Below are 27,180 nucleotides of genomic sequence, written 5' to 3' on the forward strand. Positions count from 1 at the left end.
TATTCTCTCAAGTGGTGGCATTGTGTTCTGCTGCCTCCTGTCTGGCCTGTGCAAACCAGGCCTTCTTCCCGAAGAAGAAGAAGAAGAGTTTGGATTTATAACCCACCTTTCTGTCCTGTATGGAGACTCAAGGTGGCTGACAAGCTCCTTTCCCTTCCTCTCCCCACAACAGACACCTTGTGAGGTAGGTGTGGCTGAGAGAGTCCTGAGGGAACTGTGACTAGCCCAAGGTCACCCAGCAGGAATGTAGGAGTGTGGAAACACATCTGGTTCACCAGATAAGTCTCTGCCACTCAGGTGGAGGAGTGGAGAATCAAACCCAGTTCTCCACATTAGAATCCACCTTAACCCCTACGGCAGAAGGAGGGGAGTTGTGCCTAAGGCACATCAGGCACATGCAGCAGTGGCGTAGTGGTTAAGAGCAGGTGCATTCTAATCTGGAGGAACCGGGTTTGATTCCCCGCTCTGCCGCCTGAGCAGTGGGGGCTTATCTGGGGAATTCAGATTAGCCTGTGCACTCCCACACACGCCAGGTGGGTGACCTTGGGCTAGTCGGAGTTCTTCGGAGCTCTCTCAGCCCCACCCACCTCACAGGGTGTTTGTTGTGAGGGGGGAAGGGCAAGGAGATCGGAAGCCCCTTTGAGTATCCTGCAGGAGAGAAAGGGGGGGTTATAAATCCAAAACTTTTCTTCTTCTCTAAAGTTTGCCCCCACACGTCACCTTCCAAATGACACCTGTCCAACTCTTGTCTTTGTCCCGCCCCCCAGGCTGTGGCTGTGCACCTTCACCTTGGCGGTCTCTCTCGGGGCCGTGCTGCTGCTGCCTTTCTCGATCATCAGCAACGAAGTCCTGCTCTCCTTTCCGCGGAACTATTACATCCAGTGGCTGAACGGCTCTCTCATCCACGGTGAGTGACCTGGGCTTGCCTAACCAGATTACCAGCAGCTCTCGTTGTGCTGGAAGGGCAAAAGGGTGTGCTTTGCTCATCGGGAATGTGGGAGATGGAGGAGCTGCGCATGTCATGGATCTCTTCGATAACTGTCATGAATGAACGAATTTATTTGCCTGTAGCCTCGTCCGCGACAGAAACATCAACCATGATCAAAACCACCTTAAGGGTACATAGTAAAATAAAATATCCGACGTTAAATGAAATATATAACAATAGACCAGTAAAACATAATAACCAATAAGGTCAACTCTCAGACTGGTCTCATAGCAACCATATCGGACCTTATTTTCTTTGCATACAGTGACATTCTGTGGCAGATTATGCAGAGGTCGATTATAAGGAAGTTGCCACGCACGGGGAGTAGAAGTGGCACAAGGCAAACTTCCTTGTACCAATGTACAAGGAAGTTGCCGCATGCCTACTGCTCTTGTTCTTAGCTTTCCCTGTGGAAAGCAAGAGAAGAAGAGGAGGAGGAAGAGGAGTTTGGATTTATTTCCCCCCCCCCTCTTTCTCTCCTACAGGAGACTCAAAGGGGCTCACAATCTCCTTGCCCTTCCTCCCTCACAACAAACACCCTGTGAGGTGGGTGGGGCTGAGAGGGTTCAGAAAAGCTGTGACTAGCCCAAGGTCACCCAGCTGGCGTGTGTGGGAGTGTACAGGCTAACCTGAATTCCCCAGATAAGCCTCCACAGCTCAGGTGGCAGAGCTGGGAATCAAACCTGGTTCCTCCAGATTAGATACATGAGCTCTTAACCTCTTACGCCACAGAGAAGAAGAGGAGGAAGAGAAAGAAGAGGAGGAGGAGTTTGGATTTATTTCCCCCCCCCCATCTCTCCTGTAGGAGACTCAAAGGGGCTTCCGATCTCCTTGCCCTTCCCCCCTCACAACAAACACCCTGTGAGGTGGGTGGGGCTGAGAGAGCTCCGAAGAACTGCGACTAGCCAGAGGTCACCCAGCTGGCGTGTGTGGGAGTGCACAGGCTAATCTGAATTCCCCAGATAAACCTCCACAGCTCAGGCGGCAGAGCGGGGAATCAAACCCGGTTCCTCCAGATTAGAGTGCACCTGCTCTTAACCACTACGCCACTGCTGCATGTGCCTGATGTTGCGGCAGGGCAGAGAGGAGGTAAGCTCCCCCATCCATAATCAGCCTGTAAGTCGTACTCACCGGAATCCGACAACAAAAATATTAACTTCTCAGGTAATAGTGTGTCTTCCATTAAGAACATAAGAACAAGCCAGCTGGATCAGACCAGAGTCCATCTAGTCCAGCTTTCTGCTACTCGCAGTGGCCCACCAGGTGCCATTGGGAGCTGACATACTGGAAATGTCACAATTTGGTGTCCAGAACTTAGCATCCACCAGATTCTTCAGACTCCCACTGTTGTGTCCTGAGGGGGGAAGGTTTTTAGTCCCTGTTCCTGTTCGGGCAAGATTTACAGATGTAGAGCCACTGTGAGAGATGACTGGATTCTTCAGAGCTTCCTGTCTGTCTCCAGGCCTGGCTTTGTTGCTGTGTATTGATGCTTATCAGTGTCCCTTGAGCTCTTCCTCCTTCTACCACAGGGGTCTGCAACCTGCGGCTTTCCAGATGTTCATGGACTACAATTCCCATCAGCCCCTGCCACCATGGCCAATTGGCCATGCTGGCAGGGGCTGGTGGAAATTGCAGTCCATGAACATCTGGAGAGCCGCAGGTTGTAGACCTCTGTTCTACCTCTAGTACTACATGAGGGCAACCAAGATGGTCACAATTGGCCTCAGCCCATATCCAGCCCTCAGAGCAGAAGCCAGAGTCTCCCCACATTCCTCTTGTGTTTCTGCAGCCCCCAGAGAGATCATTTCTGGGTTTGCAGCACTCCTCTGGAGGAACAGTTGTGAAGCTGGAGTGAGAGAAGTACCAGGCGATTAAATCGCTCCGCTTCCACAAGGACAGCTGCTGAGAAGAGGGGTGGTTTCATCCCCGTTGTCTCTCATTTCAGGCCAGAGGCGGAGCTACCAGGGGGCGGTGTGTGCGCATTGCACTGGGTGTGTGCCTGGGGAGGGGGATGGAAAATCCCCCCCTCCCCCCTCCCACACTTACCTTAGTGCAACAGTGCAGGCTGGAGAAGCATCCTGTTCTCTTCCGGCTGAAAATGGCCTGGGGGAAACTACATTTCCCAGGAGACCTTGCGAGACCCAGGGTCTCATGGGACGTGTAGTTCCCACCTGGCCGTTTTCAGCCTAAAGGGAACAGGCTGCTTTTCCAAGCTGAACTAAGGTGGTGGGGGGGAGGGGGCAGAGGGCCAGGGCACCACGGAGCAGCGCGGAAAACACAGTGTGTGCACCGGGCGCACTCTGACCCAGTTACGCCTCTGCTTCAGGCCCCTTCGTGGCACTCTCAAAATTCTAGGAATGATCTCACTGGGTGGTGAAAGATGCAGGTGCGGAAAAGATCGAGGAAAGTTCCCCGCGTTTCCTTTTGCATATAAGAAGAAGAAGAAGAGTTTGGATTTATATCCCCCCTTTCTCTCCTGTAGGAGACTCAAAGGGGCTTACAATCTCTTTCCCTTTCCCCCTCACACAAACACACTGTGAGGTAGGTGGGGCTGAGAGAGCTCAGAGAAGCTGTGACTCGCCCAAGGCCATCCAGCTGGCATGTGTGGGAGTGCACAGGCTAATCTGAATTCCCCAGATAAGCCTCCACAGCTCAGGCGGCAGAGCTGGGAATCAAACCCGGTTCCTCCAGCTTAGAATGCACGAGCTCTTAACCTCCTACGCCACTGCTGCTCCTTGTGCCCAAGCCACTGTCTCAGGCAATGGCTGGAACTCCCGGAGTCTCTTTTGACAGACGGGGTGGGGGAGGGGGGGAATTGAATTTTAGATTTAGTTCACCAGATCAGCTACAGTTCAGATTGCTTGTGTAGTTACATAACTGTTCAGCAATGCATTTCCAGGATTTGGGCTTTCTGAATTTCAAGCATAGTGTTTTCCTGTGTGTATATGCTGTCGCTCAACTTGAGAGCACAGGAAACCCCCAGATAAGATCTTGGAAGTGAACTGAGCAGGCGGGATCCAGGTGTAAGCTGGTGTCAGCTGATTGGCTCGGTGTTTGATCTCCGGTTGAAGGCTGGGGTAGGGCTATAGGGAAAAACAAAGGGCACATCTAAGGGATAGCTGGCGCATCGTGTTCGGAGGTTTGCCCTTACTCAAATAACCTGCTCTCGTTCTTCTCTTCTGCAGGGCTCTGGAATCTGGTTTTCCTCTTCTCCAACCTCTCCCTTGTCTTCCTAATGCCTTTTGCCTATTTCTTCACCGAGGCTGAAGGCTTTGCGGGATCAAAGAAGGTACCAGCGATCCTCCTGAAGTTCCCCCCCCCCCTCCTAATCCTGTTTGTCTCCAGTCTTGAAGCTCACAGCCCCTTCTTTCTTCCTCCAGGGGATCATGGCACGTGTATATGAGACCTTCGTGGTGCTCCTGCTGCTAACCTTGTTGGTGCTGGGGATGGTCTGGGTCGCGTCGGCCATTGTGGACAACGATGCGGCCAGCAGGGAATCTCTTTATGGTGAGTTGGGTTCTCCTAGCCCAGGAGTTGGGTTCTCCTAGCCCAGCCAATTGGTCATGCTGGCAGGGGCTGATGGGAATCGTAGTCCATGAACATCTGAGGCACTAGAGTTGGACACCCCTGTCCTAGCCTTATGTTTCTCATTGCTGAGCAGAGGAGAGCAATCTTGTGGATGAATAAACACACCTAGGGATCAGGCTCTAAGCTCCCTGACTTCGGTTCCACCAGTCTCATTAGAAAACCCATAATCACTCAGTTTCGCCTTTATGGATTCCATGCCCACTTCCAAATGAATAGCTGCATTGGATATACTAGGTGGGACTTGGAATATTGATCTCAGGAACTTTGATAGTAATCTCTCCAGTGTGTTAGGTCTTAGCTTAAAGTTCAATAAGTGGACTCTAGATGCAGGATTCTTTATTGAGTTGCAACAAGCGCTCTAAGCTGCAAGATGATCTGTTCTGATGCTCTGGCTTCTACATCCATGTTTATCCCCTGAGTTTGCTCCCCGTAAGTCCCCCTCCCTGCAGTTGTTTTACTCTGTCAAACTCTGGATCATACTACTGCACAGTTTTATCTGTATTTTCTCTTGATGCCTAATAAAGGTTTTTGAATTTGAAGTCCCCCTCCCGTTTCCCCATAGAATGTATGAAAGTAGTGTGTGAACAGGAATGTTTTTGAAAGCAGCCTTGGAGGCAGAGATAGTCAGATAGCCTCCTGCTGGGTTTCGCTCCTTTCTCCTCCCCCCTCCCGGAGCCCCAGCAGGGTTCGCCTAGTTCAGGGGTCTGCAAACTGTAGCCCTCCAGATGTTCATGAACTAGAATTCCCATCAGCCCCTGCCAGCATGGCCAAGTGGCAGGGCTGATGGGAATTGTAGTCTGTGGAGAGCCACAGCTTGCAGACCCCTGGACTAGTTATCAACATTTGCAAGCATATAGAGACAGATCAAACAAAGTGAAGGGCCATTAACATGTCAGCAAGCATTCTAGTGCCATCGGTCGTCGTTGGAGGGAATATGATATGATGCATAAGCTTTTTAAAAATTGACCAGAAGAACCAGGGTTAGCCTAGTTCAGGGGTCTGCAACCTGCGGCTCTCCAGATGTTCATGGACTACAATTCCCATCAGCCCCTGCCAGCATGGTCAATTGACCGTGGTGGCAGGGGTTGATGGGAATTGTAGTCCATGAACATCCGGAGAGCCGCAGGTTGCAGACCCCTGGCCTAGTTCATCCCATTTTTCTTCCGGCTGTTTTTTAAGTCTTTCATATACCCGCACAGAACCTGAATTGGGTACCTCAAGCCTGCTCTTCAGGACGTAAGCAAAGCTCTGACTTCCCAGATGACTAAGCAACAAACTTGCTTTGTCAAAAGCCTGCCCGTTGGATCCGCCCAGTAAAAACGAAATTGAATCACCTTGTGACCTGCATCGTTGCAGAATCAAACGGGTTGTCGCTACCGCTGACCTACATTGCTTTGGACATGCCTGCTGGGTGATGAAATTGCGGGCTATGAACCCGATCCGCTGGTTCCAGGTGAAATGGACATTGCGACGACTGGATGAAAATCTCAAAGTCTGGGCAATGGATCACCAGCTGGAATTAACTGGCTAGAAAAATAGGTGGTTTGGGAAGGTTGTGTTATGACTTAACATCTTGCTACAGGGATTTTGGGCTATTTTGAGGATGCTTGCAAGGTCCTTACGGGCAGGAGAAGCTAAGTGGCCCTACCGGGACTGTTTTCCGTGGAAATTTTGAGAAAGGTACATGAAGAAAAAGGGGAGGAGCTATGATACACCAGGAGCCTGACTCCTTGGTGATCGTTCCTATGTGCGAGAAGTTTTGTCCTGGGAAAACCGAATCTGTGTATTGGAAGGATGGTCCGGAAGTCTGTGTTTCTGGGCTGTGCTCTGAATTGTTGAACAGGGCACTGTACTTGCTGCCTCTTGGTTCCAACACTCTTTGCTCGGGCTAGTAACATGTTTCCTTTAATTTCCAGGCTAGTAACATGCCTTTCTCCCACAGACTTCTGGGATTATTACCTCCCCTACCTCTACTCCTGCATCTCCCTGTTTGGTGTGCTGCTTCTGCTGTGTAAGTGATCCAATATTCACAAGGGATTCCAGGGAAGAGGGAGAGTGCCGCACCAGGCCACAAACACTGACAGGAATGTTTCGGGCAGCAATTCGCCATTGTGTAATGATTAGTGCTGGGGCTAGTAATTCAAATACTAATTCAGATACTCAGAAGGTAACAAATGTCACTGAGAGGGGTTGGTCTAGTCCAGGGGTCTGCAACCTGCGGCTCTCCAGATGTTCATGGACTACAATTCCCATCAACCCCTGCCAGCTGATGGGAATTGTAGTCCATGAACATCTGGAGAGCTGCAGGTTGCAGACCCCTGGTCTAGTCTGTCCCTCACTCGGTGCCTAACTTGCCTCACAGGTGCAATTTTGAGGGTAAAACAGAAGAGGGCAGAATTGTGTTCCCTCAGAGGAAGGAAGTGTGTGATAAAGATGAGATTCCTAGAAGGGTCCTAAATATTTAAGAGCCAAATGTAGCATAGTGGTTAAGAGCAGGTGGATTCTAATCTGGAGAACTGGGGTTGATTCCCCCCTCCTCCACATGAGCAGTTGACTCTTATCTGGTGAGCTGGATTTGTTTCCCCACTTCAGCACATGAATCTTGCTGGATGACCTTGGACCAGTCACAGTTCCCTCAGAACTCTCTCGGCCTGTTAGGTCTCGAACGTTGAATCAATAAACCAACTCTGGTCGATTCCGCACTTGGGTTATCAACCCAAGTTCGAGCTGCGTTCGACCTAAGTGCTCCGCACAACCACTGGGATCGACGTGGTTTTGTACCAGCTTTGCCCTGTGTAACGGTCAAATTTCTGACTCCAGTTGGGAACTACTACTTTTTCAGGGAACCACGCTCGAACTCAGCTTGATTCCAGTAAAGTGCGGAATCTCTGGTGCCAGGAGTTCCCCATTCAGCCAATCACAGCTGAGTGTTTCGGGCATGCGTACAGCTGGCCAATCAAAAAACGCCACCTTCGTCCCTCCATTCCTGTGGCAGTTTTTTTATAACGTGTGGGGATAGACGGAACAGTAGCCAGTCGGAACGGAGCGGCGAAGAGGCACAGGATGATTCCGCCCTCCAAGCTGGGAACAAGCTGGTTGCAGTGGGGAACAACAATGACTTCGACCTAGGTTAGTACCCTTCTCAGGGAACTGGGTCGAACCTATTTTACTCGTGTGCGGAATTGCCCTCTGTGTTGTTGATCAGCAGCGTTTATTCGAAAGCAACGACGCGCCCAGCTTGTCAAAGCCAGTTCTGGCGAACCTATCCCCTTTATTCAGAAATAATCCCCCCTCCCGTGTTCCCAAAGAATGTGAGAAAGAGTTACTTCGGAGCTGAGGCGCCCCAAGGTCAGCGACAGATAGAGAGAAAGCCACCTGGCCTCCTGCCCCCACAGACCAAAGAAAACATCCCGTTTCCCATAGCAGTAAGAGTGTGAAGCCATAAAGAAGCGATCAAGGAAAGAATGTCCCCTTACAGTGGTGGTAACATATAGCCGGCTGGTTACATATATCTTGTAGTGTTTACATTGAGGTAGGAATGCATCTCAAATCAACTAGATACAATCACCGGCAATATATTTTGTAACCACATTGAGCTAGAAATACATCTCAATCAACTAGGTGCAATGCACCTACCTCACAAGGAGTCTGTTGTGGCGAGAGGAAGGAAAGGAGTTTGTAAGGCACCTTGAATCTCCTTAAAGGAGAGAAAGATGGGGAATAAATCTAACCTCTGCTTGTTCTTTTCAGCTCAGCTGTGCTTACCTCCCTTGGATAACAAACTTTTCCTGAGTTTGGGTTTCCTTAGCTTAGGGGATGATGCACCATTCCAAACTTGCTGTGCATTGAAACTCTGGCAAGAAAAGAACATGCAACCCCCCTGCCTATATGTGACACACCAAGGGCTGCTTTAGACATAAAGTCATTTCTGGTGAGAAAGGCAAATACATATATTGGACAAAAAGTGTGCACCCATCCATGTTGCGATATGGCTGTACAGCGGAAGTGCTTTCTAGTCTGTACCTCTAGCAAAATAGACCTGAAAATATTGAAGCCAATCTCTCTCTCTCTCCCTACCTCTCTCAAACCTACTGTTCTGCTTTTGGATTGATCTGACATCTGTCAGTCTGGGGGTGGACAACGTTTCAGTGGTTGAATACAGAAACACTTGACACACTTTGACCACCGACTACTGAATCTTTTCTGGCGCCTTCTTTTTTTAAGTGCTTCAGATTTCATTCTGCCTGTCGCATCTTTCTTACTTATCAGGAGTTCGGGGCAGCATATGTAGTTCTCCTTTCTTCCCTTTAGAAGAAGAAGAAGAAGAGTTTGGATTTATATCCCCCCTTTCTCTCCTGTAGGAGACTCAAAGGGGCTGACAATCTCCTTGCCCTGCCCCCCTCATAACAAACACCCTGTGAGGTGGGTGGGGCTGAGAGAGCTCCGAAGAACTCCGACTAGCCCAAGGTCACCCAGCTGGCGTGTGTGGGAGTGCACAGGCTAATCTGAATTCCCCAGATAAGCCCCCACTGCTCAGGCGGCAGAGTGGGGAATCAAACCCGGTTCCTCCAGATTAGAATGCACCTGCTCTTAACCACTACGCCACTGCTGCTCCTTTTACTTTTGTACAAAACTCTGAGGGAGGCAAGAGAGAAGGAATAGGGCTGACCCAAGGTCCCTCAGTAACGTGACCGAATGGGGATTTTAACAAAGGGTCTGAGCCGAGCACATTAACGACCAGGCCGCACTGGCTCAAGCATGCTCACCCCTGTTGTTTGGGTTCAGATGTCATGACGAGCCACTGGCTGATCATGTACTGTGTGGTCCTAAACAGTTATAACCTTCTAAACCAGTGGTGGCGAACCTTTGGCACTCCAGATGTTATGGACTACAATTCCCATCAGCCCCTACAATTGGCCATGCTGGCAGGGGCTGATGGGAATTGTAGTCCATAACATCTGGAGTGCCAAAGGTTCGTCACCACGGTTCTAAACCCATTGCCTACAGTAGACTTGGGAGGGAGTAACTCTGCTGAGGTCTGCACTGTTAGTGCCTTTATCACCTGAAGAGTGTCCCGTTTCAACAGCCTTCTTTTTATTCCTCTGAGAGGAATTTATGGTGATGTGCTCAGAAAGGAAGACAACTGCTTGGTTTATTTCAAGAGTGGATTTCTTGCCACATTGAAGGGCCAGTATTAACAATAACTGGTTTTCAAGGGTTTAAAGCAGAGGTGTCCAACTCTGGCGCGTCAGATGTTCATGGGTTGCAATTCCCATCAGCCCCTGCTTGGCCATGCCAGCAGGGGCTGATAGGAATTGTAGTCCATGAACATCTGACGCGCCAGAGTTGGACGCCCCTGGGTTAAAGGGATTGAGTATTTGTGAATTACTAAGATGTGTCTCCCTGCACTCTGGTCTCTCCACTAGTTCTGTGTTATGACTGCTTATCAAACAAATGGGCGAAATTGCCCTCAGGAGGCCCCAGCTTTTGGGGAAACGACCAGCTCTTTTGCACAGGGCCTTGGGCAGTCTAGCTAGGGTTTCTGCCAGACTGCCTGTATCTTTCCTGCAGTGCTGTCTCTTGGCAGGACAGGCTGTGCTTAGGTTTCCTCCCATTAATTCTTTATGGGCTCCAAAAGCGTGGTGGTGTGGGAGTGCTGGGGTTGGCACTGTCTCTCCCTGGTTTAAAGAGTCCAATACCAAATGCACTGCAGAAGGAAGAAGAAGAAGAGTTTGGATTTATATCCCCCCTTTCTCTCCTGCAGGATACTCAAAGGGGCTGACAATCTCCTTGCCCTTCCCCCCTCACAACAAACACCCTGTGAGGTGGGTGGGGCTGAGAGAGCTCCGAGAAGCTGTGCCTAGCCCAAGGTCACCCAGCTGGCGTGTGTGGGAGTGTACAGGCTAATCTGAATTCCCCAGATAAGCCTCCACAGCTCAGGCGGCAGAGCTGGGAATCAAACCCGGTTCCTCCAGATTAGATACACGAGCTCTTAACCTCCTACGCCACAGCTGGATTCTCAGAATTTTCCCAGTTGCTGGAGATGTCCTGCTTCTGACCCACCCTTAGCAAAAGAGAAGGCCCGCCAAGCGCAGCAGGCTGCCTCTGCTCAGGTATGCCACTTGAAAGTGGAGATGATCGCCATCTCCTAGCAGTTTGCATTAGTCTGCTCATCCTTGTCCTTTTTCCCCTTTCCGACTCCTCTCCCTCACAGTGTGCACTCCTTTCGGCCTGTCGCGAATGTTCACCGTAACGGGGACGCTGCTGGTAAAGCCCAGGGTAAGATTCGAGGCGGTTTTAAGCGTTTGCTGGGTCCAGTACAAAGGGTAAGGCACAGGTGTCAAACTCGCGGCCCTCCAGATGTTATGGACTACACTTCCCATCATCCCTGGCAGCATGATGAAGGCAGGGGATGATGGGAACTGTAGTCCATAATATCTGGATGGCTGCGAATTTGACACCTATGGGGTAGGGAAACAGTCAGGAAAGCAAGATACTTGTTAAAGGATTGTTTAGATAGGAATCTAAGGGGGAGGAAGGGAGAACAGAGGAAGGAACAGCTGGCCAGAGTGGTTGAGGCCCAGCAGTGTGGTGTGAGGGACTGAAGGTGGCAATCTGTAACTATGGGAGAGGGTTCTGGAAGAAAGGTACAGTAACTTGCTGCAGTGGGAGGTCTGAGGCCTAGGAAAGTACAAGTCGTATTGCCAGCTCCAGGCAGGGAAACGTTTGCAGATTTGGGGGCTGGAGCCTTAGTAGGGTGGGATTTGGGGAGGGGAGGAGCTTCAGTGGAATATAATACCATAGAGTCCACCTTCTGAAGTGGCCATTTTCCTCCAGGTGAATTTACTTTAGTCGCTTGGAGATCAGTTGTAGTACAAAGCAGGTTATGGTTCAAGCTCGGCCAGTGACAGGTACCTCTTCTGGAGAACTGCAAGGCTGATGGGTTGCGTCTTCTGATGGCGGCGTCTGTGTGTTGCCTGTCAAACAGGTTGCCACCCCGTTGTTAACGTTGCATTTAAATTCAGGGATATTGGTCTGGCCATGTCTTTGTGCCGTGTAACCTGCTATGTAGGCCTTGGTTTATTTGCTGGGTCATTCCAAATAGTTACCTCTAACTTAAGGCAGCCCTCTGTATGCTCATGAGTGACTTTGGCATCTCAAAACACTCTCAGGTTTTGGCATGTAGCACCTGCACACTGCCAGTCTTTATCTTAAAATGCCCAAGCACTAGAAATGTGAGAATTTTGTCCCCTATATGGCCATTTTATTAGGATCTAAGTGGGTGGCAGGGAGCAAAGCAAGCAGATGCTTAGCCAATGTCTAGGTGGGCTCTTGATTATCTGATGCCTCACATGGGTTTCTTTTTCACAGTTGCTGGAGGACCTGGATGAACAGCTGAACTGTACAGGGTTCGAGGAAGCTGCCATTTGTCGCAAGATCAACTCTGGTGAGTGTCCAACTGTGGTTGGACAGAACTGAGGATGGGGGGAGCCGCAGATTCCTATATCTAGGGTCGGTAAAGGCTTTAGATGGCTAAATGTCGGGATCCTTTAGGGGTGCTGGGGCTGCTTAGCACTTTGGGCTTATGGGGGATTGGGAAGATTGGTCTGTCTTTCTGTATTTCATTTCCTGCAGCTTACCACCAAGTGCTGGCCAAGATCAGCTCCAACGGACTTTTGCTCTTATCAAACTGCCTGCATATTTCTATGGGGCTTTCCCCACTGACAGAGTTGAACTGGTTTCTACCTAGGTTCGCCTCAGTGAATCCCCACTGCCACCGAGCTCAACATTGTTTTGTCTCAGTTCCCCCCCCCCTCGGAACTGCAACATCCTTGTCACAGTTATGAACTACACTTTTCTGCCGGAACAAGGTTGATACCGCTTCGAAGCTTCGAAGTGGGGAAGCATCGAAACGACACCTCATCCGTTCAACCAATCACGAGCCGCTTTTGTGGCATGTGCAGAACTGGAGAGTCATGGCAGGCAGAAAGCGCATGTAACTGTAAACTGTAAAAACAGTAAAAAAAAAAAAGATCGCTCCCGTTTCCCGCGGTAACACAAGCGCCAATCACGATCAAGGAGTGAAACAGGCACCAAGATGATCCCGCCCACTTAGCTCGGTTCCAGGGAGCCAACTCAGTTGCTGTGAGGACAGCCTGGAATCGCCCTCCACTGAAGGGAACCGAGTCGACCTTAGCTCCTTTCTGTAGTGGGGAAAGCCCCTATGTCTGTTCACATGGGGGGGGGGGGTGTCTCCTCACTTCTTATTACTGATGTTTGAGTTCAGAAAAGTCAATTCTGGCTTTTCCAAGCTGCTCTCTGGATGTATGAATAAACCTCTGTTCTCTACAAGGTGTTGTTTCTTTCACTGGAGATTTGACACTAATCTTATGCCTTCAGGCCAAGGCTGATGGAGCTGAAGAAGGTGGCTTGTATATGTTCTCTCTCATGGGGGACTGATTTGACTTTTTCCCCTTCTCTTTGTATTGTATAGGGAAAACCTCTTGCTGGCTCAACCTTGACATGGACTTGCTGAGGCAACAGTATCTAGCAATCCACACGCACAGGATAGCCCTGGGTAAGGACAAATCGAAACAGAAGACGTCTGCCAGATGGATATACTAACGCCCAACAGTGGTCTTTTCCGCACAGCAGAAATATAATGGCTTGAGGACGTTATAAAAAGCGCTTTGGGGGAGAAGTTTGCGCAAAGCTCTCCCTCAAAACGTCCTCAGGGCGTTTTATTTCTCTCGACCCGGGTTTTTCAAAAATCACTAAACTGGCCATCTTTTTCCCCTGAAGATGAGTTGAGGATGTCTCCTGCTTGCCTGTATGAACAAAAGCAGGCAGAAGCTGCTTTATTTCTCCTGCCTCTTAGCTCTGGTTTTCATTTTTGCTGCAGTCGCGCGCCCCCCCCCCCAACTCCCCCTGTCTTTCTACTCATTGTCTCTACACCTGATGTTTCTCCTCCTGTCATTGCAAAACAGATTTCCCAAAAGGAGTTGAGACCATCAGTGCAGGATCCAGTCACAAATTCAGGAGCCTCCTGCCTCCACCATTTGGTGAATGTTTCCCGCAGAGGTTTCCTCTCTTGCAATTTCACTGTAAGAAGGACATGAATAAAATCTGTTTTGCCTGGTGATCCTACGCATGTGTCGTTCTTCCTTTTTGTTGCTCTTGTTTTGAGGGAGAGATCAGCAAAGCTACAGCGACACAACATGACAAATCTGTGACATGTGCATATTTGAGCCATTATAGCTTCACAGACAACCCCCTCAAAACAACAAAAAAGGGCAAACGACATGTGCACGGGACCGCCAGGCAAAAAGAATTTTATTCATTTTTTATAGTCACACTGTGAGCTGCTGGCAGAGGAAACCTCCGTGGGATACATTCAGCAAATGGAGGCAGGGACGGAGAATCTCTGCAGCACAAAACGGCGGGCGCAACAAAATGAAACAGACAAGCTTCAGTCAAATAGTGGGGCGGGGGAGAGGCAGGAAAAAGATGTTCTGTAAATAAATTATGAGGACATTTTGATTGCTGTTTATAGCCCTGGCTTTCCAGGTATTGTTGGGTTTGGAGATCTCACAAATTAAAACTGTAGGGGGGAACAGGTGAAAATGTCTTTGTGCTTTCCTAAAAACTCTCCCTGAAAGAGGCCTCTCTTATAAAGTTGTGTGACAGTTGGGTGAAACTGGCCTCCCAAAGGAGAAAATTCCATAACTGTTGTGCCGAGACTAAGAAGACCCAAATCCTTTGTGGTTCCCCACCTTTAGATTGTTCATTTAAAGAGTGTGTGTGTGTATTACACTGTACTCACACACTCACACACACTGTCAGTCTTGAGCATCTGAGAGGATTTATAAAAGATAAAAGATGAACACACCCGAACTCTTTTTCTTTCTCTTTTTGCTGTGAGGGATGTTTAATCAAGCCTTAAAGATAAGGGGCAGGGAAGGATATCAAGCTACTAAACTGGGCTTCGATATCTCTGCCCAATTGCTTATCCTTCTAGAGGGGTGTCCTTCTTTCTGGGCTTCTGTCCCCCCCAATCCCCCCGCATTCCTACTCATTGTCTCTACACCTGATGTTTCTCCTCCTTTTGTTGCAAAACAGATTTCCCAAAAGGAGTTGAGACCATCAGTGCAGGCTCCAGTCACAAATTCTTGTTCGTGTGTACTGTTGCATTAAAGTTGGGCTTCATGGGGGAAGATGTAGGATCCCAAAGTGCACTCTACGGCAAGAGTCACCGATGTTGCTGAATCTGTGTTTGCTTTTGGAAGTCTTAAGATCTGTAGTGGGTGGCACCACAAAATGGCTTCCTGCCAGACTCAGTCAGCTACAAAATGGCTGCCATGGGAGCTGGAGTCAGCTACAAAATGGCTGCCATGGGAGCTGGGGCCAGTCATGCAATGTTGGGAGGTTCCAAGCCAAGTTTTTTCCTTTCAAATGGGTGCTGCCTGTAGACAGAAAAGCAGTGCTTCCCGAGTGGCTCTGAAGCACATCCGTCTCCAGTGTGAAAAAGGAAGGCCAGGATTGGTTTGATGCTTTGAGCACCAGGAGTGCCCTGTGTGAGGAATCACCGTTCTTCTATGAGGAGCTCAGTCATCCGCTTGGCAGAGAGGATGGAATAAATGTGACGGCTGTGATCACTTCACAAGAACGGTTAACGCTCAAGTGACCCAACTCCTAGATGTGTTGTGCTTTTTGACAGAAACCCGTGGCAAGGCCTCAGCTTGGCAGAGGAACCTGGGCTACCCATTGGCCATGCTGTCTCTGCTCTCTCTGACGGTAAGCATTGGGGCTGAGAAGGTGGTGGGTTCACTGTAAACTTGTGCTGTGCTGTAGACTAGCCTGAGCTGGACCATAGTCAACTTTGTTAAGTCAGGAAAACAGTCTAAAATGGTGGTTTTCATCCTTCCAACATTGCACGTAGTTGCACTAAGTTAACCATATTACCTATGCTGTAGCTGGTTCCTCAGAGCATGTGCAGAGTTTCTCATGGTAACAAGAACACAGCTTCCTGCAGACCTTGTTTCCATGCAAGACTGAAAACAGAAAGATAAGGGAAAATCCCAAATGTACAGATAGTTATGCTAAATAGGGTTGGACCTAAGCCAGTCTCCCTTCTAAGAACAAGTGGATTTCCACCATCCCATGCAAATCCTCATATCTGATGTCAGCAACTGTTTTTACCAACCAGAGGCAAATCCCAAATAGTCCCACTTCCACCAGACACCTGGCTCTGAACTTCCATGGAAAAAAGAAAGTCTTGAATAATCCTTTGTCAAAAAGGGATTAACTCTGCCAGAATGGCTCAGGGTGGGATGAATCTAAATACCTTATTGTAATGTAATCTAGGGTCCTATATACTTTAGAAGCCACTCCTGAACTGTAGCAAATTTTAGGATTTCTGTCACCTATCCCATAAATGCACCTAGGTCTGCTCATGAGAATTGGCTGCATTTACCACTCTGAACAAAGAGGAGTTCCATGTAGTTTTTTGAATGGCAAGATCTCTTGTTTCAGGGCTGTGACAATATATACCCCGCTAAACATTCCCTTCTCACTGGACACAGTGCGTAACAGACTTCTCTCTGCAATACACCTCTGAAGATGCCAGCCTCAGATGCAGGTGAAATGTTAGGAACAAGATCTACCAGACCACAGCCACACAGCCTGGAAAACCCACACCAACTGTGTAAATATAGTTGCTCGAACAGCAAAAAGGTTTTTGCTTCTCACATCTTGCCTTGGGGCAGAGAGGCCACTAGGGCGCAGCAAAGAGCAACTCCAAAGCGTTAATGCGACGTCACAAAAACATAACCTGGAATATTTTCCGAAGTACAGTTCTTGGAGTGAAAGAAGACTGAGAATCAGGTTCAGTTTAGTCAGGCACATTCCCTTGTATGTCCCTTATAGGTGACTCTGTGCCACAGTGTCGTCAGTCTTAAACAAAACTGCTTCCTTGAGAATCCAGTTTTAAAGGTGCTGGAACCGGCTTGGATGTATGCTTAAAACTGTGTGTTTTCTTCTATTAAAGAGTTGTGATGAGTGTCTGTATTGATGTTTCTTTCCCACCTGCCTTTCCAGGGTATCTCTGTTCTTGTAGTCTGCTTCCATGTCTTGGAACTGTTGTTGGATGATGCAGCAATGCCCCGAGGAATCCAGGTGAGAGCAGCTGTGAACTTCCCACCCAGTACCTCGACTAGAGCTTTCCCTAGTCCAGTTATTTTCCTGATCCAGACTTCTTGGGCGACTCTGCTGGGCTGCTTAGGGAACAGTCCCAAGCAGGTTGTGGTGGGTTTTCCAGGCTGTGTGGCCGTGGTCTGGTAGATCTTGTTCCTAATGTTTCGCCTGCATCTGTGGCTGGCATCTTCAGAGATGTATCACAGAGACCACCGCCACACAGCCCAGAAAACCCACAACAGCCAGTTGAGTCCGGCCGTGAAAGCTTTTGACAATGCATAGTCCTAAGCAGGTTTACTCAGAAGTCAGTCCCATTTTATTCAGCGGCTCTTACCTCCGGGAAATTGTTCTCGGAATTGGAGTGTTGTTTCTAAACTCTCGGCTTTTGCACACAGATAAAAGAGAGTTGTGCACAACTTTATCCTGCTTCTCTGCCAAAAGCCTGAGCAACAAATTTAAAGTCTATGAATCAGAATTTAAAAGAAATTCAAAATGCAGGCAATGATTCTCTTACTCTGTGTGTGTGTGTGTGTGTACGTGTAAGAGCAGGTACATTCTAATCTGGAAGAACCGGGTTTGATTCCCCGCTCTGCCGCTTGAGCTGTGGAGGCTTATCTGGGGAATTCAGATTAGCCTGTGCACTCCCACACACGCCAGCTGGGTGACCTTGGGCTAGTCAGAGTTCTTCGGAGCTCTCTCAGCCCCACCTACCTCACAGGGTGTTTGTTGTGAGGGGAAGGTCAAGGAGATTGTAAGCCCCTTTGAGTCTCCTACAGGAGAGAAAGGGGGGATATAAATCCAAACTCTTCTCTTCTTCTTCTTCTACTACGTGTGTGTGTGTGTGTGTGTGTGTGTGTGTGTGTGAGAGAGAGAGAGAGAGAGAGAGAGAATACTTAGATCTGTGTGTACTCCATCATGAAAAAAATCAAATGTGGCTGAGAATCTACTGTCATCTGTAGATTAATTAAAGAAACTTGCATGGACTGTTCCAATCAGGGAAAGGGGGAAGAACTGTGATCAGGTATCCTCTTCCTGGGACTTATACTTGCCCACATATTTCCAGTTTCTTGTGTGTGGCATAGACATAGGCATATGCCCTTTTACGTGGTAAAGGATCTGAAACCAAGAAAAAACCCCAAAAGGATTCTGGAACTACATCATTTTTTTACATGAACCTACCTTTTTCTCCCTCTCCCCCCCCCCCCTTCAATATCACAGGAGGCACCACTGGGGAAAGTTTCCTTCTCTGTTTTTGGATCCTTTGGGGCAGCCATGCAGGTGATTCTGATATTGTATCCTTTGCAGTGTCCCATTTGGACACCTTCACCATGCCAACTTCTGAATGTTATCAGGAAAGTATATCCAGAGTCTCTGCTTTCACCTCATTTTCCATTTGGGTTTCATCAGCCATTTCTTCCCTAGTTTGTTCTCACCTTCCTTAGTGTTGACCTTGTCCTGGATCTCTTACTGCTGCTTCACCAGTGCAGTGGTTAAGACTCTAATCTAGAGTACCAGGTTTGTTTCCCCACTCCTCCACATGAAGCCTTCTCGGTGACCTGGGGCTAGTCACCGTTCAGGACTCTCTCAGCCCCATCTCCCTCATAAGGTGTCTGTTGTGGGGAGAGAAAAGGATTTGTAAGCCACTTTGAGATCCCTTATAGGAGAGAAAGGCAGGGTATACATTCAAACACTTCATTTTAAGAGACCATCACTTCTGAATACTTTTTGCTGAAGGAGGGATACTTGGTGAGACTTTGACCTCTGCCCAGAGGTGGGATCCAGCAGGTTCTCACCAGTTCCCGAGAGGGGGTTACTAATTATTTGTGTGTGCTGAGGGGGGTTACTAATTGGGTCTGCTTTTCCGTTAGAAATTCCATTAGGTCCAAAAATCATAAAGTCCTGTTGTTTCCTTTGTGGCTGGTTAGCGAAGGTAGAAAACGAGATAATACTCCCTGTTGGGCTGTTTTAAAAACATGTTTTAGAAATATGGTAAAGTTCCTTGTTTAAGGAAAGTATCCTTCTTTTGATTTCTAGAAACAAAATGAAGTATCTGAAAGTATTAAGTATTTGACAGGCAGTCAATTAGAGGAGAAGTAATTGTTTCTGTTGGCAGTAGACGATAGGACTTGCTATAATGAGTTTAAATTATGGACAGAAAGATACCAGCTGGAAATGAGGAACTTTTTTTAATAGTAAGAGTTTTTTACAGTAACAGAGAAATTATTAATGCCCCGGCCCCGGAATGCCTGGCCACGCCCCCGTCGTGCCCAGCCCAGCCCCATTGGCGCTACACCACTGTTTGAATCCCACCACCATGGGAACCTGTTACTAAAATTTTTGGATCCCACCACTGCTTCTGCCCCCCTTCTTTTTGGTGAGGTAATTCAGGTAGCTGCTGTTGGGAACAAGATGGCTACTGGGCTACCTGTACTTCACTGAACAGCCATTTGCCTGCCAATATCAAAATGAGGCAGAAAGCCCCTTGGGCTCCTTGCCTGAACATATAAGATACATTCCTATTCTGAATTCTTTCTGTGCAGAAGACACAACTGTGTTCTCATTGCTGGGCGTGAAATGTTGCTTTGCTGAGACTCTTCTATCCGTAACTGTTTTCCTTCTCCACCGTTTTTCCTTAATGCCATACCATCTTAGCTATTTAATGATCTCCTCCCTCGTGGGTTTCTATAGTTCTCCTTTCTTCACCAAATTGCTGCCAGAACGACATGATACAACTATGACCAAGGTAGGCCTTCTGTTTTATCAGCCATACATTTTAAACTTGAGCACCATTGCTGAGGCCTTCCACCTACTCCAGCCATTGGCTGAGCTGCTGTGATGATGTCATGGCGATACACAAACAGAGGAACTTCTGACTCCAGAGAGTCCTGTGTGGGATGCTCCCCCCATAATATATTGAAGAGCTGGGGGGAGGGGCTAAGGAAGAAGCTGACCTGTGGATTTGGGAAGCGAAGGGGCAGACTGAACAAACTGTTGGCCTTGGATGATTGCATATTTGTGCTGTAGCACAATTGTCAAATATGCTGTGAGCTGTAGCATATTTGTGCAAGTCCTGTGGCTCACTGATTCCTATTTTGGAATAGATTTTCAGGTTTTGATACTGTCTCTTAGTCACTCCATCCCCCTAATCACAGTGTCTTCCAGTCTTCCCTCAAATAAATGCCCATAGGAGTTCCTTAATACATAACTTGGCTGCCCCCTTCCCTTAGTTGAGTCCCTTCTGTGTCTTTTAATGTGCAGAAGGGGTCGCGTGGTGTGATGGTTACGAGCAGGTGGGCTCTAGTCTGGAGAACTGGGTTTGACTCCCCACTCCTCCACTTGAGCTGTGGACTCGAATGTGGTGAACAGGATTTGTTTCCCTGCTCCTTCACAACAAAGCCTGCTGGGTGACCTTGGGCCCAGTCACAGTTCTCTCTGAACTCTTCCATCCCCACCCACCTCCCAAGGTATTTGTTGCAGGGAAAGGAAGGAAAATAATTTGTAAGCCACTTTGAGATTCCTTACAGCTGAGAAAAGTGGGGTGTAAATCCAAACTTCTCTTCTCAAATGACTTGCGGGCACAGGGCATTGTGAAAGTACTATTTCCATGTCAGGCTGTCTTTTTCCAGTTAGAGTTGGACAGCTTGGGTGGGGAGGGGTCTGGCACCATGTGGAGTGGAAGGACAATAGCATCCATGACTGTGTCAGGGCTGAGTGGGTAAGGTCCACTCATGAGCCGTTTGACTCACTAGGATGTATTCCCCTGCAGATAATCGGAAACTGCGTCTCCCTGCTGGTGTTGAGCTCAGCGCTCCCTGTTCTGTCTCGGACACTGGGTGAGTCCTCCTTTCTTCACGTTGACTCTGTCTTTTCTGGGGCTGCGGCAGTAAAATCATTCCCTCGGCAGAACAATTAAAGAAAATTGCCCCCTACAGCTAAGGTGGTATGCGTGTGTTCCAGTTCTGCCCCAATAATTGTGCAGCCTGAATAAATGATGAGTGTTTGAATGTTTACTTAATTGGCATAGTTCTTTTTATGCAGGGTGGGAAGGAAGGATGGGGTGCTAGGATTTCCCCCCCTATAAATTCTCCTCCTTGTTTCTTAATGCCCGCATGTTCTTTCTTTGGAGCAGGGGTCTTCAAACTATGGCCCTCCAGATGTTTATGGACTACAATTCCCATCAGCCCCTGCCAGCATGGCCAAGTGGTAGGGCTCATGGGAATTGTAGTCCATGAACATCTGGAGGGCCATAGTTTGAAGACCCCTGCTTTGGAGAAGCAATTTGAAGATTTGGAGAAGCAATTTGAAGATTTGGAGAAGCAATTAGAAGAAATTTGTTCTTAAAAAGTTAACCCCAAGGTCAGCGCAATGCTGCTTTCTGCATCTCCTTATGCTCCGCTTTCCCCCTGTGAATGCAAAACTCCTTAACCAACAAATAATTTCTGACAAATAAGGGTTTGGAGGCTGGCAAGAAGTAACTTGTGAGCAGAATGCCATAAGCCCAGCTGTGGAGAACTTGGGATGGAGTAAAAAAGTTACACCTGTGTCACTTGGGGCGGGGCATCTTTCCTTCCGGCTTTGGTGGGTGGGATATTTGCTATACTTTCTTGGGAGACTGTGTGCAGTTGCCTTGGGAGGCCCCATGAGGAATCAGAAACAAGAATGCCATCTTGTAGGGAGTCATGTGGTTATATTACTGGAGATGCCAGAGTAGGAAAGCTCTGGCTAACTCAGGGGTAGGGAACCTGCGGCTCTCCAGATGTTCAGGAACTACAATTCCCATCAGCCCCTACCAGCATGGCCAATTGGCCATGCTGACAGAGGCTGATGGGAATTGTAGTTCCTGAACATCTGGAGAGCCGCAGGTTCCCTACCCCTGGGCTAACTGAACTGTTAGGCAGGGGTGGGTTTGACAAACGAAGATGCCCGCCCTTCACAGGATCACGCTTGAGAGCTAAGCTGTCTTTGGAAAATTATTTCATGCGTTAGAAAATGAGTTAATCTTATAATATTAAATAATACATTTATCTATCTCGATTCCATCTTTCTTTTTCAAAGAATATTGTTACTTAAATGAAACTCTGTGTGTGAATTTTTTCCGTAAATATCTTTATAGGATAGGTAGGGTATTTAGGAAGAGGAAGGAGCCTTATTTAATTATTCGGCAACTATGTACTCCCATATAGGGAGAAGTAAAGTTAAAAGGTACAAAAAGTATGCCGATTGCAAGAAAGATACATGTACAACATATAATTTTTTTAATTTATGTGCAACCTATATGATTTATTGTTGTAACATATTTTAATTCATTTAATAAAGTGATAATTTACCAAAAAATTAAAAAAGAAATTTACCAAAAAAATTTACCAAAAAAAATTTAAAAAGAAAAAAAGAAAATGAGTTGTAATTATTATTATTTTTTGCAAGGAGTTTGGAAAGGATTCTTTGCAAAATATAATTAAAAGCAGATGCACTACTTGGGAGACGGGACTGAAGCCGCCAGTGTCGATAAATGCTGGGCATCTCTCTCCTCTTTAGGGATCACAAGGTTTGACCTGCTAGGCGACTTTGGCAGGTTTAACTGGCTGGGAAACTTCTACATCGTCTTTCTCTACAACATGCTCTTTGCTGGACTCACTACTCTGTGCCTGGTGAAGAAATTCACCTGGGCTGTACAAGCTGAACTCATCCGGGCCTTCGGTAAGCAACCGTCACCGTTGCCTTCTGGCATTTCTGTTTTGACATTTTCGATGACTTGGAGGAGCCAGGTGTATCCTGCTAGGCAGGAAAGGAAGGAGGAGGGTCCCGGAATGGCTGTATACTCTCTCCTATGGTTTTTGCTATGTGTAGTAAGCCAGTGGTGTAGTAGTTACTAACAGTGGAACTCCAATCTGGAGAACCGGGTTCAGTTTCCCACTCTGCTCCACAAAGCCTGCTGGGTGATACTGGCACAGTCACAGTTTTCTCAGAACTCTCTCAGACAGGCAGTGGCCAACCACTCTGAATGTCTCTCGCCTTGAAAACCCCATGGCATGTCCCATAAGTCACCTGTGGCTTGGTGGCACTTTCTGCCACCAGTAAGCCCTAAAGATGCCCGGTGCTCTTCCATGTCCATTCCAATTGTCATTGCCCTAGACCAGTGGTGGCGAACCTATGGCACAGGTGCCAGAGGTGGCACTCAGAGCCCGCTCTGTGGGCGCATGCTAACAGAGTCATCCCCCCACATCTAGGCTGGCCTGTGCCGCTGGGCTCGATTATTAGCATTAAACTAAGACCTAGTTTTGGGGAAGCAGTGTAGCACTGTTAAACCCCACTGATTTTCATGTGAAGAGCTAAAGCGCGATCCTTTACCTGGGAGTAAGCTCGGTTGCTCGCAATGGGGCTTGCTTCTGAGTAAACCCTCCTAAGGTCGTGATTCACCCGTTGGAAGAGTTGCGCGGTTGCTTCAAAGCAATGCCACCGACTACCACCAAGCTTACTCCCAAGTAACGTACGCCTCGGAGGCCAACCGTTTTTTCTAAGCTAAAACCTCAGTATTCAGGTTAAATTGCCATGTCGGCACTTTGCAACAAATAAGTGGGTTTTGGGTTGCAATTTGGGCACTTGGTCTCGAAAAGGTTCACCATCACTGCCCTAGACAACCTTCTTGACTTTTCAGTTATCTGTGCAGATGTAGGGGTTCCTGCAGATATGGCTAGATATGTCTCTTGTTTTGAACTGGGCTCCCTGTTCTCGGGGAGGGGCGGGACGGTATAATCTGCGTAGGCCTTTGGCCCTCATCTGCTGTCTCGTTCCTCCCAGGCCTCCACAAGCTGCCTCTCCCCGTGACGCGGTCCCAGCAGCCGAGCAAACTCAGCTAGAATCACCGTCAGTACCTGGATGAAGCCTGAGTGAGATGGTGTTGCCCTGCCAGCCGCTTCAGGGATATCCTTGACCATGAGACCGTGGCTGTGCTTTATACTCTGATGTGCGGTCCCTGAAGCAGGAAGAGGGCAGAGGCGTCTTGGTCTTGCCCATGTTTGACCAACAACTTGATGAAATTTGAGGGACGGGAGGCGGGAGTGCTTTTGTAGACTCCCTGTCCCCCGCTTCTCCGAGTGGGGGATGGCCTTGAAGCTCTGAAGAGACCTCACTGTCTTCTCTTCCCATCCACCAAGGGAGCCTCTTGCAGCTCCACCTCGTGGGGAAAGGACCGAAGCAGCGGGGAGCCAGCTGTGGAGCAGGAGGCATCAAACTGTTCCAGAGAGACTCTGACGTAGAACTAGCCCTTGGGGTGATATTGGGAGCAAAACCGAGGGCGTTGGCTGGTGGGCAAAAGTGCCTGGAGACCCTTGTCTCGGCAGGGGGCACTGCAAATGTTGCCTTGGCTCCCCTCCTGTGTTTACATTGTCAATTTTAAACCTCAGATCCACCTTGCCCTCACTTCTGACACTAGACCCTGTGGCCTGAATCTATCGAGGAGGCGTTTCCTCCTTGACTTTTGAGCCAGTTCTGAATAGTAATGTTAAGCTCTGTTCCATGTTTACATACCTCACTTAAGTGCAATAGGAGCTGGCATAGTTGGGCCAGATAATCCCCTGCCTTTCCACTGAGCCCTGTGCGTATCGGGATGTGTGTTTGTGTGCTGATGTGTGCAGAAACTTAACTTGCAATATATACCTTCCTCTTCCACAACAATGGGCACTAGAGAAATGTGGAGACACACCTTCTCTTCCCAGTTACTGTTGAAAAACTCAAGATCCATTGAACGCTTTGTCTGCAATAGCAACCACTTGAGTGCCACTATTCTCCTCTTCCATAGTGGGGTAGCAAACATGGGCTTTTCTGGAGCTGGTAGAGGGATAATTCCTTATCCTTGTTCCTTGGTTCCAGCCTACTTCCTAACTGCGTGGCAACCTGATCCATTAACTTCATAGCCCCTTTGCCAGGCATTTCCCTCTTCTCCCTCCTGAAATGTGTCTCTAGAAACAGCTCCATTATTGTATATGCGGAAGAGGTTCAGTTTGGATCTTGAACAGTTATGGAAGGATCGCCTTAAATCGGTTGAGTGGGCTCAGCATGCCAGAGAATTGTAACGTACAACAATTTGAGGAGGGAAGCCAGATGATTGACACCCGTTTGAAGCCGTTCTACCTTTACCTTGCTTGCCGCGAGCGAGCAGGAGCTCATCCTCGTTGTAGCGACGTAGCTGTGGGTTTGTTGCGTGCTTTTTCCGGGTATCTGTTACACCCACTGGAACCCCCAGTTTATACTATCCTGTAGTGAGCAAGGGTAAGATGAGCAAGTTCCGTTCCCCAATTAATTAATCTTGAAGGGAAATGATAGAACATGCAAGCTGAAGAGGTGGAGAAAAAGAGCAGGTATACTGCTGGTGGCAATAGTCATTCCTTTCAGAAGGGGTCTGCAACCTGCGGCTCTCCAGATGTTCATGGACTACAATTCCCATCAGCCCCATGGGAATTGGGAATTCCCATCAGCAGGGGCTGATGGGAATTGTGGTCCATGAACATCTGGAGACCCACAGGCTTCAGACCCCGGAAATGTGTGTAGAGAGTGGTTGGTGGTTCTTCTCTTCTGGTAGGAGTTGTTCCTCCTTGTGTCCTTTTCCACTGTGTTGTACTGTTGTCTGGCTGTGTGTGTGTGTGTGTGCGTGCGCGCGCATGCAATACAAGCAAAAGTTTGCCTCCGGACAACAGCTCTCCCAAATGGCTCATGAGAGCCCCCTGCAGCTGATTTGGAGAATTACAGGTTGTCAAACCCATATAGTCCAACATCAGACATCCGTAATCTGTGCTTAACTGTACATCTGGACTTTAAAAGCGTCCCCAACACCATCTAGCCTTGCACTGGAAGAGAGCTATGCACTGCTGAACCGTTTTGTGTCATGAACACTTTATAGCGTTGAAGGTCCCACCGACGTGTGCGCGTGGAGGCAACATAACTGAAGAACTGTGAACCTCTGTGTATTTTGCTTTGATTGCACACGACGAGTGTCTGGCTTCAGTTACTGCACTGTTCTTTCAGCTCTTACCCATATAAGCAATAAATTGCCTGGTATTTTTTTTTCCCTTTTGAACGGTTCCTGCACACGGTGGGAGAAAGATAGTTGTTCTGTTGCAGAAAGCGAGGACGTAGCTTCACACATTGAGCAAGCTGGGTTGTGGAACTCCGTGACTTCTCCTGCCCGAGTGCTCTTTTGGATTCCTCTCATGCTTTTTATGTGCTCGTCTTGTCATTGATCACAGCAGGGGGAGAATTCTAATGCCCGTGAGAATTCTCATGGGGAGATGTACATTTTTTGCATTTCAGATTGATCGAAACAAGAAGCCAAAATGGCTGAAGTCAGATTTTCCCCTTTTGAGTGTGGCTGCTCATAACGAAGCCTATTCCTGTTGCAGCTGGTAGTAAAAAACAAAAATTCAAGTTGGAGCATAAAATTGCTCTCTTTATGGTGTTTTTTAGAGCACATTTCAAAAGCAGAAACTTGAAGGGTAGGTCCTTGCTGGGAGGGGAAAGTACAAGATGAACGATCCTCTGCCAGGATTAAAACTTGCTAGGTTACACTCTTAGGCGGATTCTGCATGGGTCAAAAACAGTGGTGTGAAAACGGTGTAAACCCTTTTACACCGTTTTAAACCCTTTTACACTGTTTTCACACCGCTGTTTTTGGCCCATGCGGAGTCTGCCTTATTTTCTTAAACTTCCTTTTTGACGGATTCAGGGCTTTATGGTAGGTTACAACAAATGGATAAAACATCACTTACAACAATATCACCTGTTCATACGTGCATGTTCTTACACCCCTGACACACCTTTCTGTAACCCAAATGTTCCTGCTGGCTATGCGAAAATCTCGTATACGCTTCCTTTGGGAGCGTGTCGCACAGCCTCGCTTTTGAGAAGGCCATGGGCCTCCCTCTGTGCTTGGCCAGCAAAAGCGAACAATAAATGTCCTTTCATTGCCTCAGCCAGCAAATGCTGGAGTAAGAAGGAAGACACGGGCTCCATAGCTCAGTGGTTCTCAACCTGTGGGTCGCGACCCCTTTGGGAGGTCGAACGACCCTTTCACAGCGTTCGCCTAAGACTCTCTGCCTCAGTGTTCTCCATCTGTAAAATGGATACATGTTAGGGTTGGGGGTCACCACAACATGAGGAACTGTATTAAAGGGTCGCGGCATTAGGAAGGTTGAGAACCACTGCCATAGCTTAAAATGTTTCTTTTTATTAGTCCTAAGTCTTCCCCGCAGCATTTTCAATGTATGCCCCCTGGTTTTAGTATTGTGAGAAAGAGAGAAAATTTCTCTGTCAGCATTTTCTATCCCATGCATAATTGTATAGACCAGTGTTTCCCAACCTTTTCGAGGTCAGGGTACCCTTGACCTCACTTTTCATATCTCACGGTACCCCTGCTGCCA

General features: G+C 48.1%; 1 protein-coding gene across 1 annotated transcript in view; it reads left to right on the plus strand.

The window, feature by feature from the left end:
• The window catches only part of LMBR1L (limb development membrane protein 1 like), a 62,106-nt gene extending 36,272 nt beyond the window's left edge, over positions 1–25,834 (plus strand). Inside the window, exons 4-17 of the mRNA XM_048490435.1 lie at positions 768–907; positions 4,174–4,277; positions 4,369–4,495; positions 6,519–6,587; positions 10,791–10,855; positions 11,948–12,023; positions 13,071–13,154; positions 15,294–15,370; positions 16,673–16,750; positions 17,987–18,060; positions 19,421–19,511; positions 20,535–20,601; positions 22,304–22,465; positions 23,567–25,834. Of these exons, the coding sequence (XP_048346392.1) occupies positions 768–907; positions 4,174–4,277; positions 4,369–4,495; positions 6,519–6,587; positions 10,791–10,855; positions 11,948–12,023; positions 13,071–13,154; positions 15,294–15,370; positions 16,673–16,750; positions 17,987–18,060; positions 19,421–19,511; positions 20,535–20,601; positions 22,304–22,465; positions 23,567–23,625 (1,273 nt within the window). The 3' untranslated portion in view covers positions 23,626–25,834. The remainder of the gene's footprint in view (positions 1–767; positions 908–4,173; positions 4,278–4,368; positions 4,496–6,518; positions 6,588–10,790; positions 10,856–11,947; positions 12,024–13,070; positions 13,155–15,293; positions 15,371–16,672; positions 16,751–17,986; positions 18,061–19,420; positions 19,512–20,534; positions 20,602–22,303; positions 22,466–23,566) is intronic.
• Positions 25,835–27,180: the final 1,346 nt, after the last annotated feature.

Source organism: Sphaerodactylus townsendi, linkage group LG03 (genome assembly GCF_021028975.2).
Source record: "Sphaerodactylus townsendi isolate TG3544 linkage group LG03, MPM_Stown_v2.3, whole genome shotgun sequence".
Lineage (NCBI taxonomy): Eukaryota > Metazoa > Chordata > Lepidosauria > Squamata > Sphaerodactylidae > Sphaerodactylus > Sphaerodactylus townsendi.